This window comes from Anguilla anguilla, chromosome 15, assembly GCF_013347855.1.
Source record: "Anguilla anguilla isolate fAngAng1 chromosome 15, fAngAng1.pri, whole genome shotgun sequence".
Lineage (NCBI taxonomy): Eukaryota > Metazoa > Chordata > Actinopteri > Anguilliformes > Anguillidae > Anguilla > Anguilla anguilla.
In genome coordinates, this window is record NC_049215.1 from 3,878,356 (window position 1) to 3,895,838 (window position 17,483).

At 41.3% G+C, this 17,483-nt stretch overlaps 1 protein-coding gene across 2 annotated transcripts in view; it reads left to right on the forward strand.

Annotated features, from left to right (window-relative positions):
• LOC118213601 (xin actin-binding repeat-containing protein 2-like) overlaps positions 1-12,022 on the forward strand; it is a 49,486-nt gene extending 37,464 nt beyond the window's left edge. For both annotated transcript variants that reach the window (XM_035392580.1, XM_035392581.1), the window contains 3 exons: positions 457-10,105; positions 11,530-11,663; positions 11,776-12,022. In XM_035392580.1, the coding sequence (XP_035248471.1) occupies positions 457-10,105; positions 11,530-11,624 (9,744 nt within the window). In that variant the 3' untranslated portion in view covers positions 11,625-11,663; positions 11,776-12,022. The remainder of the gene's footprint in view (positions 1-456; positions 10,106-11,529; positions 11,664-11,775) is intronic.
• The last annotated feature ends 5,461 nt before the right edge of the window (positions 12,023-17,483 follow it).

A 17,483-nucleotide genomic window follows, 5' to 3' on the forward strand; every position in this document is an offset into this window, starting at 1 on the left:
ACAGTGCATAGTACATAGTGTTATGCCCATATGATAATTATAAAATTTCACATAATATGTATATAGCTTGTTAAATGTAAAGATAACACAGCAGAATATTCATCCTACTGTTCTAGGCTGTTATTCTCTGTGTAATGAAATAGTACATCAAAAATATATTTTAAAAGCATAAAACAGTCTAAATTAAACTAAATTAAAAGGAAAATATAGAGGACTGCACACACTGTACATATTCAGTGCTACACACTGAGATGATGAATACGCTATTTATTTAAATTGTTTTTAAACTGAATAGTTTTAAGACAATTGAGTGTATTCAGGTAAAGGCAATATTTTCCATTGCTGATGTTTCGTTAAAATGATGAAAAACTTTCCACGTAAATCTGGCTGCTTGTTGGGATGAGAGCGGTAGAAAATGCGTACTGACTCAACCACCTTTATTCTTGTCCCTGAAAGATCGATCTGAGTTACAACCAGGTTCAGTGGGATCCCGTTGTAAGTGTAATGTCTCAAGCCTCGGTGGAAAAGAGGTGCGAACAGTCCGAGGCTATGAAAGCGGAGGCGGGGGTCGCTGCTCCTGCATCTGCCTACGGAGGCGCGGAGCACTTCCCTCCCCCGCCTCCTCATTTACTGCAGGGGCCTATGGAAGTCCCCGAGCACTGCCGCTCGCCAGAGCTCCCCGAGCCAACCTGCACTCCCAAGTACATGATGAACCGGGAGCAGTACTCCAAGCAGAGAAACCTCTACGAGCTCAAGCGCCTCTACAAGCACATCCACCCAGAGGTGCGGAAGAACCTGGAGAGGGACATCTTCAGCGAAGTGACCGACCAGATGGAGAGCGGAGAGGAGGAGATGGGCGACGTCCAGCAGGCCAGGTACGTGTTTGAGAACACGGGAAACAGTCCCAACAAGAGCATGAGCCCAGAGCGGGAGTACTTGGAGTGGGACGAGATCCTCAAGGGGGAGGTTCAGTCCATGCGCTGGATGTTTGAAAACAAACCACTGGATTCAATTCAATTCGATGAATCTCTGGATGAGGACGACGCCAAAAACATCGCCCAGCAGGAAATAATTGCGGGAAATGACGTCAGATACACCGCGTGGATGTTTGAGACACAGCCGATGGACACGATGGGCACAGAAACTCCTGACTCCATTAAACAGGTAAAAGGATTTCCTGAGTTGGCAAGAGGAGATGTGCAAACTGCCACCTGGCTGTTTGAAACCCAGCCTTTAGACTCTCTCAATAAGATACATCAGGAAGAAGAACAAACCCACGAAGCGGTCTACACACAAGACATTACCGGAGGGGATGTTAAAACTGCTAGGTACTTGTTCGAAACCCAGCACTTGGACTCTTTGGGACATACAGAAACAATCGATGAAAGCCACTTCCTGAATCTTAAATCAGAACTGGAGGAAATCAAAGGTGATGTTAAGACAACAACTAAGATGTTCGAGACACAACCTATGTGTGTTATCAGAGGCGAATCGGGACAGATGCTGGAGATCACAACTGTACGTAGAGAGGAAATGGAGAAAGGTGATGTCAAGACCTCACGCTGGCTCTTTGAAACTCAACCCTTGGACCTAATCAATAAGGATCCCAGTGAAGTAAAGGTGATTTGTGGTGTGTCTATGGAGGACAACTACAAGGGTGGTGTGAACATGGGAAGATGGCTGTTTGAGACAAAGACTTTAGACACTATCAATTATGAAGAATGGCAAAACTCTAAGCTAGAAAAAGAAGAGATTATTGGTGCTGATGTGCGAAAGTATTGCTGGGCATTTGAAACTCAGCCTATGGACACTTTGAAAGACAATGACAATGCCAGACCAGTACCCACAGAAGAGATTTTAGGGGGCGATGTGCGATCAGCAAGGCATTTATTTGAAACTGTTCCCATGGAGGCATTGAAGGATAGCCCTGAAGTTGGTAAACTTAAAAAGGTAGTGGCATCAGAAGAGGAAAAAGGTGATGTGAGACATCAGAGATGGAGATTTGAGAGTCAACCACTTGAAAACATCAGAGAAGAGAAGAAGGAGTTCACACGGACAGTGGACCTACAAAAATTTGATAAAGGAGATGTAACAAACTATAAGGAAATATTTGAGACCATGGACTTAAGCAGATGTGATGCAACTCAAAAAATACAAGTAGAAGGTGTCACTAGCGGGTCTGTGAAATCAAACAAGGATCTTTTTGAGTCTACACCCATGTATGCTATGCAAGACAGCTCTGGCCATTACCATGAGGTAAAAACAGTGCGAAGGGAAGAGATAGTTGAAGGAGATGTCAGAAGCTGCAAATGGATGTTTGAAACGAAACCTATTGATCAATTTGATGAAAGCTTAAAAAATTTCCAGATTATCAAGGGGATATCAAAACAAGAGATTGAATCTGGGGACGTGAAAACAGCTAAGTGGCTTTTTGAGACCCAGCCTCTCGATTCCATTAAATATTTCAGCAATGTTGATGATGACCAGACTGTGACTAAGGATGGCTTTGACATTGTGAAAGGGGACGTCAAAACATGCAGGTGGCTGTTTGAGACTCAGCAAATGGATGCACTGTATGATAAGGAAGAGGTGACCAAAACTGACAATGAGGAAATTCGCAAAGGTGATGTGAAAACCTGCACTTGGCTGTTTGAGACACAGGCTTTGGATACCCTCAGAGATGAATCCGAAACAATCCTAAAACCCTGCACAGTCCAACAGGAGGAAGTCCAAGGGAAAGACGTACGCATGGCCCGTTTTCTTTTTGAGACCGAGAACCTCGAGAACATCACTGGGGAAGAGGGTGGCACTTTTAAGAGGGTCACTGAGATAGATATTCAATCTGGAGATGTATCCAGAATGAAGTACATATTTGAAAACCAGTCTTCAGATATAGTGACATCAACCTCAGAGGAAATCATGCAAAAGCTTAAAGCCACTCAGGCTGAGGACATTCAGAAGGGCAATGTGGTCAACTGTAAGTGGTTATTTGAAAACCAACCAATAGATGCTATTTGTGACAGTGCTGAGGAACCCAAGAACACCCGTACTGTGACAGATGTACAAGGAGGCAATGTTGACAAAGGACGTTTCATTTTTGAGACCACCTCATTGGATAAGATTCAGGAAGATTCCTCTGAAACAGAAATCGGAAGGATTTGGACAATTAGCCGTGATGACATGGAGAGGGGAGATGTAAAAAACTACACCATGATGTTTGAAACACAACCGTTGTATGCGATCCAAGATAAAGAGGGCCATTATCATGAAGTTACTACTGTCACCAAGGAGGAAACTATGCGAGGCGATGTAGTGGGTGCAAGGTGGCTTTTTGAAACCAAGCCTCTCGATTCAATAAAGGACAGTGAGGAGGTCTATGTTATTAAAGCTGTCACTGAAGAGGACATTCAGAAAGGAGATGTGACCTCAGCCAGGTGGAGATTTGAAACACAGCCTCTTGATGAAATTGCAGAGGATGTGAAAGTCTCCATTAAAACCATTGAAGATATTCAAGGGGGAGACGTCAAATCAAACAAACGACGTTTTGAGTCTGATGAGCAGTCACAAAAGTACATCCGAACAGTTAGTGTTAGCGAAATCCAAAAGGGGGATGTTAGGACGGCTACATGGATGTTTGAGACACATAAAATGGACAGCATTCGGGGTGAAGGCTCAGAGTATGATCAGATGGAGACGGTGACAAAGGAAGAGGTGTTGAAGGGAGATGTTAAACAATCAGTGTGGCTCTTTGAAAAGCAACCCCTGGATAGCATAAAAGAATCAGAAAGCAATGTGGTGATAGCCCGAGAGGAAATTCCACAGGGGGACGTTAAGACGACAACATGGCTTTTTGAAACAACCCCCTTCCATGAATTCAATGAAAGCAGTGTGGAGAGAACGGAAATTGTCGGTAAAAGTATTAAAGAAACCCTTGAAGAACTGTACTGTCAGAAAATGGTAAATTCACAAGGCATACTGATAGAGGCTGATGAGATTGGTGATGTCAGAATGGCAAAATACAGGCTCATGAATCAAGACGCTCCTGAGATTCAAAAAGAGGAAGTTATCAGAGGGGACTTGAACAATATAATGGTGAACCTTCTTAACAAACGGGATACAACTGAAAAGGGCATCATTATAGATGAGGAAGAGAGGGGTGACATCAACACAACAGTGAAACAGCTGTTCAACCAAGAAATGGGTGAACGTGTGCAAAAGGAGGAAATAATAAGGGGTGACATTCAGGAAGCAATAAACAACCTATTGAAGGAGGAGGGGTCTGCCAAACGTGGCATTCTCATTCAAGAGGATGAGAAGGGAGATGTGAGGATGACCATATATTCTCTTCTCAACCAAAGAGAGGAAAATGGAATTGAGAAAGAAGATGTTGTCAGAGGGAATGTGAAACGTACCCTCAACAGACTTCTTTCCAATCCAGGTAGTCCTGAACTGTCAGCAAAGATAAAAGTGAGTGATACAGAGAGGGGGAATGTTAGCTTTTACTCAACCTGTATAGAGTCTGGAGCGTTGGACTATCTCAAACAACTTCAATCTGAGGCAGAGGAGACTCTCCCGGAAAAAGAAGAGAAAGAGGAGATTATTGGTGGTGACATCGCTGGGACAAAACTCATCCTGAGAAGGAATCAAACTCAAATTGAACGTACAGTTACTACGGATGACATTGTCCCTGGTAATGTGCACAGTACAGTCAAGGTTTTCATGACTCAGCCTGTGATTACCCTCAACAGCCAGCAGAAAGAAGAGATAGTGAAGGGGGATTTGAGAGCAGCTCTAAATTCACTGACACAGGCCATAAACCAGACGGTGCTGGTTGACAAAGAGGAGGTGGTCAAAGGCGATATACCGACAGCCTTGAAGTCACTAAAGGATGCTCAGAATCAGTTAAAGGAAATTGAAAAGCCAGATATCGTCCCCGGTGATATCAGAGGAGCACTGGAGTCTCTGGAAAAATCAGCAACCAATAAGGCTGAAATCATCATAGAAGATCTAGTGCCCGGTGACATCAAAAGCACTCTAAAATCACTGGAAATTGCAAAGCATGTGGTGAGAGATGTGGAGAAAGAGGAAATTGTTAAAGGCGATGTTAAAACCGCAATGCAGTGTTTGAGAGAGGCGTCTAATGAGAAGAAGTTCTATCAGCAGGAAGAGACTGTGCAAGGGAATGTGAAAGGCGCTATACAACAGTTGCTGGAACTGCCTGCTTCCCCAAAAATGCAACGCAGACCTAGTACGGAAGGAGATGTGAAAAATTCCATAAAAGCACTGTACAGTATGCAAGAGCAAACTCCAGTTGAGAAAGAAGAGGTTATAAAAGGTGATGTTCGAGGCACAATAAAAAGCCTGCTACAGGAGACACAGCACAATAGAGTCAAAAGTAGAATTGATCATTCTAGGAGAGTCAAAGTGCCAAGGAAAACTCCATTACTTTCCCAGCAAGAGATCCACGAATGCTCAATTTTGACTAAACCAGAGGGTGAGATGGCAAATCCGGTCCCTGCAGCTAAAAATCTGTCTCAAAGTGTTGAATCACAGAGCAGTGAACAAAAGCACACAATCATTAAATCAGTCAAAAGCCAGTCTTTAACCCAGGAGGAACATTTGCTGACAACACAATCCACGGCGATCAATATTTCTCATACTTCACCCCAGCTTAATGTTAAAGAACAACCTGTGAAACAGAAATTGCCAACCCCCGGATCTGTGATCATAAAGAAGAAAAATGTGACCAATCCGACAACTGACAGTGCGATGGCTTCAGGGGCGAACGTGATCAAAATCCAATCAGCTAGTACAAGCACAAGTACGGAGCACACACAGCAAATTAAAACAGTGAAACAGGTGCAGACAGTCACTGAACACAAAACCGTCAGGGAAAAGCATGACGTCAAGTTCCGCAACCTCAACACAGGTAGAAAGGGCCTCATCACACTAGATAAAAAGAAACTGAAACAAGACTTACCGCCACCACCCCCTCCACCTCCATTATCTGAGTCTGAGTTTCCCCTTCCACCCCCACCTCCACCACTTTTAGAATCTGAAAATCCAACTCACCCTGAACTTGTTATGAGGCAGGATAGTGACCTTCCTCCTCCTCCACCACCGGTTGAATCGATATCTGAGCCTGATCATTTCCCTCCTCCCCCACCTCCCCCTGTACCTGCACTGGCCGCACAAGACTGTCTACCACCCCCACCTCCTGAACAAGAATTGTGCTCCCTACCATCTCAAGCACCTCCTCTGTCCCCTCCAAAGAATAAGAAAATGCCAGTGGTCTCCTCAAGGAAAATGCAATCTGGAATCCCACTGCCAAAACCACTGCCAGAAGAAGGTCCTCGTCCACCAAGGAAGGTTTTTATCCCACCTGTAAAACTACCTCCCCCACCTGTAGAGGATAAACCCATCAAACCAAAACCATACATAAGGAAATTCAAAACCCCACTAATGCTGGCTGAGGAAAGGTACCGGAAACAGAAAGAAGAAAGTGAGAAAAACAAAGGGGTCATAACACCCCTTTCTCCTTTTGTTAAAGAATGTGCCCAAACCAAAGTTGTTCTTGAAAAGGATACCACAGGGAGCATAACTAAGGAGGAATCAGAAAAGAACATCACTTCTAATGTAATTCAAGAGGAAACAGAGAAGACTCTCACTGAACCCAAACCAGAACCAACTAAACCAAATGAACAGCACATTACCTCTACTCAGAATCCTACACAGCATACCACATCCATTTCTGCCAAGAAGCTTCAAACTGTCTCTTCTGGTGAACAAGTGGTAACCTCAGATTCTTCTTCTACTGCTATCAAAGAGGATGTACAAGCCAACTGTGCCTTTGAAGAGGTTGCTGCAGGGAGAATTACGAAGGAGCACTCAGAAATGAATGTCACATCTGATATAGTTCAAGAGAAAACACAAAAGATGGTGACTAAACACAAACCAAAATCAATACTGCACAGTTCTTCCATACATACAGTGCCTTCACATATCCCCCTAAGCAAACCTTTGATCTCGACTGGGAATCTGAAATCTGCTGAGATGTCCTCAAATAAAGCACACACTTCTAATCAGAATTCTTTAACCACCTCTGCTGCACATCACACCACATCTGTTTCCTCAACGAGGCAAGAAACTGTCTCTTCCAGTGAGCAACTGGTGACCTCGGTTTCATCCTCTCAGTCTCACTCTACTGTGCACGTTGAAGAACAGTCCTCTACCAGTGTTGCTGTAACCACTTCTGAGCATCTTGAAAAAGTTGAGAAAATCAGTTCAAACAATGACATATCTATTGCTTCTCTAAAAACTAAAGATTCCAGGAGTCATGAGAGCTCTATAGTGCAGGAAATAGGGAAAACTCATCTTCAAGCAACCAGAATTCCAAAAATAAATCCTTCTTTCAAGGTCAAAACACCCAAGATGCCAAAAGTTGAAAAGACAGATGAAATCGGTGAAAACAAGGAACACGGGGTAGAAAACCAAGTTTCTCTTGCAAACACACAGCTGCTGAGTCCAGCTATGGGGGGAAATGTGTTACAGGAGGAGCGCATCAAGGTGGATCATGAAAACACCAAAAAGACAACGAGCAGTGAAGTGAAACACACAGAAATCCAACTCAAAACAGAAATAGTGCAAGAGCAAAAGCCTAAAGAGAAGGCTTCTGTGTCCAAGGTAGACAATGTGGAAAATCCAACAAAAAAATCTAAACGGAAATCAAAGAAGGATAAGGAGATGAGGCAGCAGACGCAAGAAAGACTCTCCAAGGAGACAATTTCATCTGCTTCAGAGCAGGTAACTCGTCTGCAGGAGGAAACAAGGGCAGTGAAGACTGAGGCCCTTCGGGAAGAGCACGTCCAGGTCAAAGAAGAAATCACCGTTACTGAAAGTACAGTTAAGCAAAGTTTCCAGCAACAGGTCAACACCAGTCAGTTTCAGAAGCAGACTAAGTCTTCTAAAAAACAGAAAGGACAAACAAGCAAACAAAATGTTCAAGAGAAAATAAAAGATGAGAACAGGGACTTACCTGTCAAACTGACAGATGACCGAGCTGAACAAGAGATAGCCACTCAGCCTACCACAGCCATGGCAGAGGTTTCACAAAGGCGTAAAGAAGTCAAAAAGCTACTAACTCACATTAAAGAGTTGCAGAGTGCTTCAGGAAAGACAACCTCAGCATCTGTGAAGAGAGTGCTGAACAATGTTCCTGAGTGGTTGATTGGATTGGAGGAAAAGAGGGATTTAGAGGAAGTAGCAGTTGAGCACAATATGCAGAGGCTAAAAGAGATTATTGCATATGTAAGAAATTTAGCACAAGCTAAACTACTGTATTTAGATGAGAACATTGCTGCCATTGAAAAGCATGAAAGCGAAATCGGTCAATCTGAAAAGAAAGTTGTCGGTGGGGTAAAGCAAAAAATATCTAAAACAAGCTCTGGCTCCAGTAAACACAAAAGCAAGAAGCATTCCTTGAGTGAGGAAAAATCAGATGAGGCCAGAACACCGTCTCCCTCACTAGAAGCAAAATCTCCCTGCAAGACTGACAGGGACACATCCCAGGCAAACAAGGATCTGTCTTTGTCCACATTTAATCAATCTGACGAGGCAGCTAAGACAACCGATGCCTCAGTTCAGAGCCCCCAAGGAGAGTCCTCCCATGCTTTAACCCCACAACCTACAGAGGAAACTGAGAAAATATGTGAGATTGCAGAATGTCCACAAATGATTCATGAAGAAACTGACCTATCAGAGAAGCCTGTTGTGACTGGTTCAGTGAAACACAAGAAAGTGTTCTTTGAAGAAGCACAAAAGGCAGAGGTAAACAGGACTTATATACGGAAGGATCCCATTGATATCCCAGAGCGATTGGGTCTAGACATGGAGGAACCTGAGCCTGAAGACCAAGAGAAAGAGTTTGAGGAACCTCCATGGGTTGACCTCTTAGGACTTGTTAACAAATTTGAATCATCAGCGCAACCGCCAGTGATAAACAAGAGCCATGCACGCAAGGATCCTATTGATATTCCAGAGCGGCTGGGTCCAGACTCTGAGGAGTCTGAAACAGAAACCAAAACAGACAAAGAACAGGAGGAGCTTCCAAGAGTTGACCTGTTCGGACTCGTTAACAAATTTGAATCACCGGCCCAAATTTCAGAAGTGAACAGGGCCGACATACATAAGGATCCTATTAATATCCCAGAGCTGTTAGGTTTTGAGGGGTTTGATACTGAGAGCTCAGACAAAGAACGTGAGGATGTTCCGAGAGTTGACCTGCTTGATCTCGTCAACAAGTTTGAATCACCTGCTCAAATGTCAGAAGTAAACAAGAGCTATGCATGGAATGATCCTACTGATATCCCAGAGCACTTGAGTCCAGAAATGGAGGGCTCTGAAAAAGAAAAAAACCCAGAAAAAGAGCAGGAGGGGCTTCCAAGGGTTGACCTTCTGGGACTCGTTAACAAATTTGAATCACCAGAACAGAAGGTTTATGTCAGAAAGGAGCCAATTATGATACCTGAGAGACTTGGGAGTGACACAGAGGATGCAGAATCTGAAGGAGAAAAAAAATTAGCTGAAATAGAAGAAATTCCATCTTTTGACATTAAGGCTATTAAAACATTCTTTGAAGAGACTGATCAAAGTGTTCACATCAAGGAACAAAACATTAAGCAAGGGAAGCATGATTGGGAGGTGGGTGAAATCATGAAGGATGGCTCTCCACTGCCTGTTCAAATGGACATTATGCCTGGGGATTCCTCCGAACCAGTGGGGTTTTCTGAAAATAAGTCTGTCACTGAGCACTTCTCAGGTGTTGATGAATTTGGCAACAAGATAAGCGGATCAAGAAGCGCAACAACAGTCTCCCAGCACTCAGAGAGCGACGCAACTCGGCAGGGCCTTCCGTCATACGCAGACATAGTGAAAAGGAAGATTTCAGAGTGCGAAGATGCTGCCACAGCCTCTCGCGAGGAACTGCCAAAGAACTTCCAGAAGACTTGTACGGAGAGTGAGAGTGTATTCACAAGTCTGAAGTACGGCAGCTCAGAGGAAAGGACATCAGAGATGGTGTCACGCAAGGAAGAGACTGTCATATCTGGTAAACAGAGGCGTGCAGCATGAGGAAAGCAATATAACAGAGTGCTTCTAAATGTGTTGGGTTTTATTTGCAAGCCTGACTAACATGTTTTGGTTTTTTATCTGCATTTTCCATCAACTGATTTTAAGTCCTTTCATCTGACAGCCTTGCAGTCTTATTTTAGCATCTGAGCCCAATAGCTTTCATAGTCCATTCAGACTTTGTGGATGTTTTTCAATGCCGAAGTCTCAACATTTCCTGTCATTGAGGGGCTGTTTTTGTAACCTTATGTGCAGCGTTTCTATTCATTCCATTATTGTATCTGATTATTCAACAAAAAAAACCAGAAAGAATATTTTTATTTGGCTGCATGAAACTCTTAGTGTGTTTTGTTTGTGTTGTTCTAAGACTGTGAGAAAGGATGTATTTTCGGTTCTGTCTAACAGCCTTGTCCTTAATTGTGAGTGACACATTCAAAAACAAGCTACCTTTTGCTTTCATTTATGTTTTCTGCAAACGGCAAACCTTAGGGCCAAACTTTTGTGTAAAAACATATGAATAACTTCAAAAATAAATACATGTTGGATTGTGGTAGGCTTTTTTGTCACAAAGAAAATTACCAAGCCCCAAATACCCAGTATGCCCTCCAACAAAAGTTTGGTAAGATGTAATTCTGATTTTTTTTTTTTAATTCTGCAACTGGACTGAATGAAGAGACAGACCTCAGTCAAAGGCATGATATTGTTTAATGTTGCATTTGAATAATCCTGTATAAATTTGCAATCTGTGGCTGAATTGTGCACATAACTCTTTATTAAGTTCCCTGAAAGTTTCACAGCACCTTTATTAAGAAGCATAAATTACACAAAGTTAGTTTCTTTATTTTTGTTCCGCTCAATAAATGGTATTTATAGACACTCAGGGATATGAACCTCTGAGTTACTTGTCAACCAAACAGGAACTGGAAGTAGCATACACACATAAGGCTTATCAAGCTTCTTATTATCACTGTTGCAAGAAGTTACGCATTAAACAGAAAGGAGTCACACTTTGCATTGATAAAAATAGCTGAAACATAGACATAGAACAAGCTCTATGATTTGGAAACCAATATAGGAAAATGTTGAATATTCGAATGATTCCCATTTCAATAGCCAACTATGACAAAATATCCACAGTAGTTAAATAAATGTAATGTAGTTGAACACAACTGGTTTGTTCCAGTTCAGGTTTTGGCCAAATGTATATAGGTCCACATTCCTCTGATTATTGTTGCATTATTATTGCTCCACCAATTAACACTACCTGCTGTCATCAGTGAGATACTGTAAGCATCTCCTCTAATCACTGCAAGCTCTGCTTTTGCACCGTGTGGCCTGTTCTGTAGAACATAACTACTGTTTTTAAAACAATGTCTGAAAAGCTTCTGTCACTTGTCTTTCCAGAAAGTTCGAGTTCCCGAGTCAGAACTGTGCAGGGTGTGTCGGAAGAGGGTCTATCCGATGGAGTCTGTGATTGCGGACAAACAGAATTTCCATAAATCCTGTTTTCGCTGTGAGCACTGCAGTAGTAAATTAAGGTAATCTGAAGCACAGATGCATTATTCTATATGAATGCAAATGTTCAGAGAAAGTTTGGTTTCACATATGTCCCTTTCCTTTGAAATGTATTTACTTTGTTTTCCCATACAGCCTTGCCAACTACGCATCCCTCCATGGACGTACATACTGCAAGCCACATTACAGACAACTTTTGAAGTCCAAAGGAAATTATGACGAGGGATTTGAACAGAAACCGTACAAGGACTTACGGAAATCTAAGAATCCAAATAATTCAACAGAGAGGGCAACACTAAGAACCTCCTCCCCAGAAAAGACTGGTCCAAGAAACTCCAGTTCAAGAAACAGTGTAACCTCAACAAACAGAAATACAGAAAACCAACGCATTGCAGAAATTACCACAAGCGCACCATTTGATGAGACCAAAAAACCCACAAGTAAACTTGCTGTGGTATGGCCCCCCCTAACTGATACCCCAAAGAAAGCTTTTAACGTGGAAGAGGAACTCAAGCTTGTCAAGCCAAGTTGGCCTCCCCAAGATGACTGCAAGACTGTCTCTGAAACACCAATACATAACAGTCAGTCCAGTGAGTCTTCTTTGAGAGAAGTGAACAAGAACGCTGAAGCAAAAAATGGCCCTAAACACGTAGAGGCTGTAGCACCTCCAGTTGCCTCAGAAACGAGACCAGGAGATAATGTTGGTGCAGAAGTCATAAGTACCGAAAACAGTGTGCAAGTGCAGGAGGGACCTAAAAGGGAAATGAAAAACCCTCAAGATGTAAATGGAGAAGGAGGTGGGAAAAAGCAGGAAGAAGCACGTGAGGAAGTGAAGGATGTGGAAGTGAACGAACAGGCTGATGCGGTGGATGGGAAAGGAATCGCAGGTATTGGCGAAAAAGTGGGTGAGCAGGAAAAAAGAGAGGGAGAGGCAGGAGCAGAAGTGGTCCAGGTCACAGTGATAGACGCCCAGGCAGTGGTCAACTCCAACAATAACAACAACAGGCTGTTACTTGACCATGTGACGCTCGGCACAGGAGCCGGCAACAGCCGGCCGTGCCCATTGGGTCTGGCCTTGTGCTCTACACGTGATTCCATACAGGAGAACGCATTCAAAGAGGACACATGCAGGAGTGGTTCAAAGGAATGCACAACCAGCGGCACTACATTATTAGCTGTAAAAGGCATTTTGTACCACTGGGTGCCAAATGTGTGGAGGTCGCAGAGAACAGTATTACCGGGGACCTATTCACAGATGTGAATCATAGAAATGGATTTTCATTTGGAAAAGAACCTCAGCCGAACGCTTCAAGCTTTCTCAAGGCCATTTTTGCAGCTCTTAACAACAATTCCATTCTCGGCGATAATGCATTCAGTGAATCTTCCCACGAGGAGCCCTTTACAAAAAAAATTGCAAGACAATCTTCTGGGTTTTGGAATTAAGTCAAATGGAACTCCAAGGAAACCGATGGGCGAGATGAAGAAAGATGAACATCTTGACATTTTTGCCACAGGTCTTTACAGCGTACTGGGATGAACAGGCAATGTTAGTATGAGATATTGTCTGTGGAGGAACAAATCAAAAGCAACAGATGTTGTGAGGATGATGATGAATGAAGCTGCATTATTTGTGTTTAACTGAAAACACCAAATGCAATTTAGTCAGATCTGTTTTTTACTCATTACTATAATTAATTTTAATTTAAATACAGTCAAAATTCAATCAAGTCCATGGGGAGCTTAACTTAATTAACTTAAATGTATGCTCACAGCGTTTTTTTTGTACTTTACAAGGTTATTTTCTATCCTGGATCTATGTTTCAAAATATCCATATTTTTAAACCTGTTTTTAGAAAGCACCTGGAGTGCCGTGAAGAGAAACAATGTGATAAAACAACACATTTTGTTCTTTATAAACTCAAACTGTAATGTTTGTTAAGAATGGTTTTATGTTATCTGAATGGATTAGTCTGCTTTATTCTGTTTAAAAGAATTCCTGAGGGATGTCATAACCTATACGGAGGCTGGTTTACTGACAGCACTTTCTATTCCATCTATCTTGATCCGTAAATAATGAAAATAAAATCTACATGATGTTCACTACATTGTGTTTACCTTTCATTCTGGCAAGTCAGGTCATTTCAGTTGATCAGTATATACTAGGGGCTTGAACACTGCAACCATTTGGTGTTTTTTCTGTAAAGGTATGCTCTTATATCAAAAACTGTTCTGGGACTAGAAGATCACATTAACAATACAAAGTTTATTGATTTAAGCTATGACAACTTGACTTTAATAAAGATCAAAGATGATAGTGATTCTTTACCCAATTACCTGCAAATGGAAATGCTTGATACATTATTTGTATATTCTTTTAAATAATCCCCCCCCCCCCCCCCCCCCCCCCCCCCCATTTTCTATATTATGGTACCAATTCATTTTATATCATGGAATTTGCAAATATATTTCAACTTTAAACATGAAATGAAATACCCCAACAGTTACATGTCTTACCAAATTGACCTGCTTTCAAATGGGAAAGAGTCCCTGTAATTTCATCATTTAAAAACTATGCATTAATGCTATTCATAAGTTAAGCACTGACACTTTGATATCATAATATCCTACTGTGTATCCATTGTTAATCACATTTTTGCCTTTTTGAATTCATGTGCATTCTGTCATAAACAGTAAAAATTGAGTAAAATTGAGAAAATGGGTGACTATGATTCACATCTCTAGGACTCATTCTAAAAAGAGTAACCAGATATCTGTTCTCTACACATGTGTATTGAATCTTTTTTTAAATCTGTCCTCCGTTTCTCCTTGAGATGAGTTCAATTAGCTCATTTAAAGTACAGTATCTAATCCTGTCTGATGCTACAGTATCTGGAGCGTTGCACTTTAACAATGTTTCAAAACACGTATACCATAATAGACCATAGCTAACATTCTTGCTTTGTGAAGTTAAAGTAGATGTAACTGACTTCAGATTTATTATTTACACCTGGTAAAGACCTGTTAAGGGTTGCGGGCACGCAGGTGCCAGATGCTGCAGAAGAATGAACAGAGATGGTAAATGGGAACAAGAAATGTGACTTTAGGATGGCTATCGGATTAGCCTCACTCACAGTACTGTGAGCCTGAGCAGGTCAAATCATTATATTGCTCCAGTTGGAGGTGAAAATGACAGTAATTACAGTAGCATGCAGTAATATATCAATCAGATTTGGTATACATTTTTGAATAGTTTAATTTATAAATTTAAAATTTATACCAGAAAATATTATAAATACAGTATTTTTTGTGTTATTTGCTCAAATATTATCATGATTAGTGCAAATAAAATGCATATATGGAGGGAAATTTATTTTACATATTGATGTTCCAATACTCTAAGTCCAGGCCAAATATAATTGGAGAAATTACAGAGGAAACCTTTCAGTTTAACAGTTTTAAAATACTTTGTTCTGGCAGTCACATAGGTCTGACACAGGAAGGAAGGTCACAATGAAGTTTGGCACGAATCAGACACTTCCTTTTACACACTGAAGCCATGATTTATGCCATTTCCTTCAGTGTCATTTTGGATAGTTATGAATAGTTTTGTTCACAGATATCATACAGTGATAGGCAAAATACTGAGCACATAGAGGAACATTTGCTAATATAGATATTAGACACAGAAAATAACTATGTCTTTTGAATTTTTTTTCTTGGGTTAATGGGGTATTTACTCAAAGTAACTGTGTTAATGAATACAGCTGCAAGCTATCACTTAAAATATCACAGGCTGCTATTAACATCTTGTATTATTGTAAGAAATTGGAGACGTGATACATGGCTAACCTTCAGGCTTTTAAAAAATGAACCATAGTAGTGTTTCATCCACAGATTTAAACCAAATGACTCTTTTTGGGATTGTTTTCATTGATCGAAATGTTTCATTCACTTACACAGACAATAGCCGGTCTACTCTATCTTGTCATTAATCTTCGGAAGTAAAAGACTTTTCCTTGAAGAGCAAAGGGATTCCTCTTTTCTGAGCAGTTCCTTCTTGAATTCCTGCTGTAAATCGCAACTAAATTACAAACAGTTACAAGTCAATTAACAAACAATTGCCTCACATTAACTTCCATGGATGCTTCCAATCTAACATAATTAGCATGTACAATACAGTGTCTGCTGCACAGATTTGATGCAGTGAGATTTATGGGGATTATGTTGTCCTGGACACACTCTACATTGCTGTGTGAGGTTATGCTTGCTCCAGGAACATTCACACTTCCGTGTGTTGCAAAGGAAAGAAAGGAAAGCTGTCTATGAAAGATACCATAAAAAGTACAAGATATATAACAAAACTGGGATTGCCTACAGATAGAAAAATGTAATCACTCTTTCAGCATGCTGGTGAGCTGCCGTGCTACTGAGAGCCAGTGAAGTTGGTAATGTCAGCTGGAGCCAGGAGCTGTCTCGTGCCTTGGACATAGTCACCTGTCATGAATATTAATTGATTTGCCATATTTAAATAGTTCATTTAAATACATTTGCATAGAGGTTTGTTACAACCAATTATACTCAACAATCTCCTAGAAAAATACTTGGAAAAAGTGAACTTTCATGAAAAAGAGAACCTAGTCAGCCCAAGCTGTTTTTTTTTTTTGTTTGTCATGTCATAGGAGTGAATACATCTGTTTGTTAGATAAATTGAACTTGTTTTACTTGACTTTTCCTTTCAAAATCAAGAAAATGCTCAGCAATTTAAAATTGGGAACATGGTTATATGCATAAATTATAAATTTCAAAAACTCCTGCTCTGATGAGCTCCATTCACTCCGAATGGCAGTCAGAGGCAATAGCAGGGTGATATTTGTTAGCGCAAGTAAAGGCATTTTTTGTGATGTTATCACTGGTTGAAGACACAAAGAAAGCAACACTCTTCATTTGGAAGAAAATTTTAGCTCAGTGAAGGTTCAGTGCAGTCAACTGATACATGAGGCAGAGCTCTTTGGATGCATAAAATAATAACTACTTGCCAGCAAAAACATTTTGAAATCAACCTCAGTATACAGTAGTTAACTGAAAATCATCAGGGCTTCATTTTCTTCTTGAGAGATTACTCTAACACAGTGGTCTCCAACCCTGGTCCTGGAGAGCTACAGGGTCTGCTGGTTTTCATAGTGACTCTGCACTTGAATCAATCAATTAGAGCAGTTGATTACACAGTTAATTCAACTCACGGTTATGCTATGATGATGTCCTGGGTCTCAATTGGGTGCTGATTTTAAGGTGAAAACAAAAACCAGCAGACCCTGTAGCTCTCCACGACCAGGGTTGAAGACCACTGACACAGGCTAAAAAGTCAGCTGATTCTGCTTTCTTGGCTAGAACTATATTGTGGTAAAATTTCCCAGTGGATCACCACCCATGGCAGGGCTGCAGAAAGAACTCCGGTCCTGGAGGATCGGTCTGTGTACTGGTTTTTGTTACAACCAATTACCTCAGTTTCTGTTTTCTGACAGCTCTGTACTGTAAATTATGCTGGTTCACTTCTGTACTTGAGCTCAGTAAAATATTTAGGATGCACTTGCAGTCTGTTGCTGTGGCTGGTGCTTATACAAATGTCAGATCAAGATGTGATTTAGCTAAATCATTAAGAGCAGAATTTGGCACAAAATCCCAAAAATGGATTGGCCCTTGTTGTTTTCCTCTGACCTATGGCGAGATCAGTTCTATTCACTCTTGCGCTTGGAGAACCTTGCCGTGCCCTGATTTTCATCATTAGGCCACTCAGCATTTAATTGATTAATTAAGAATCAATTGATTACACATTTGAAACACCT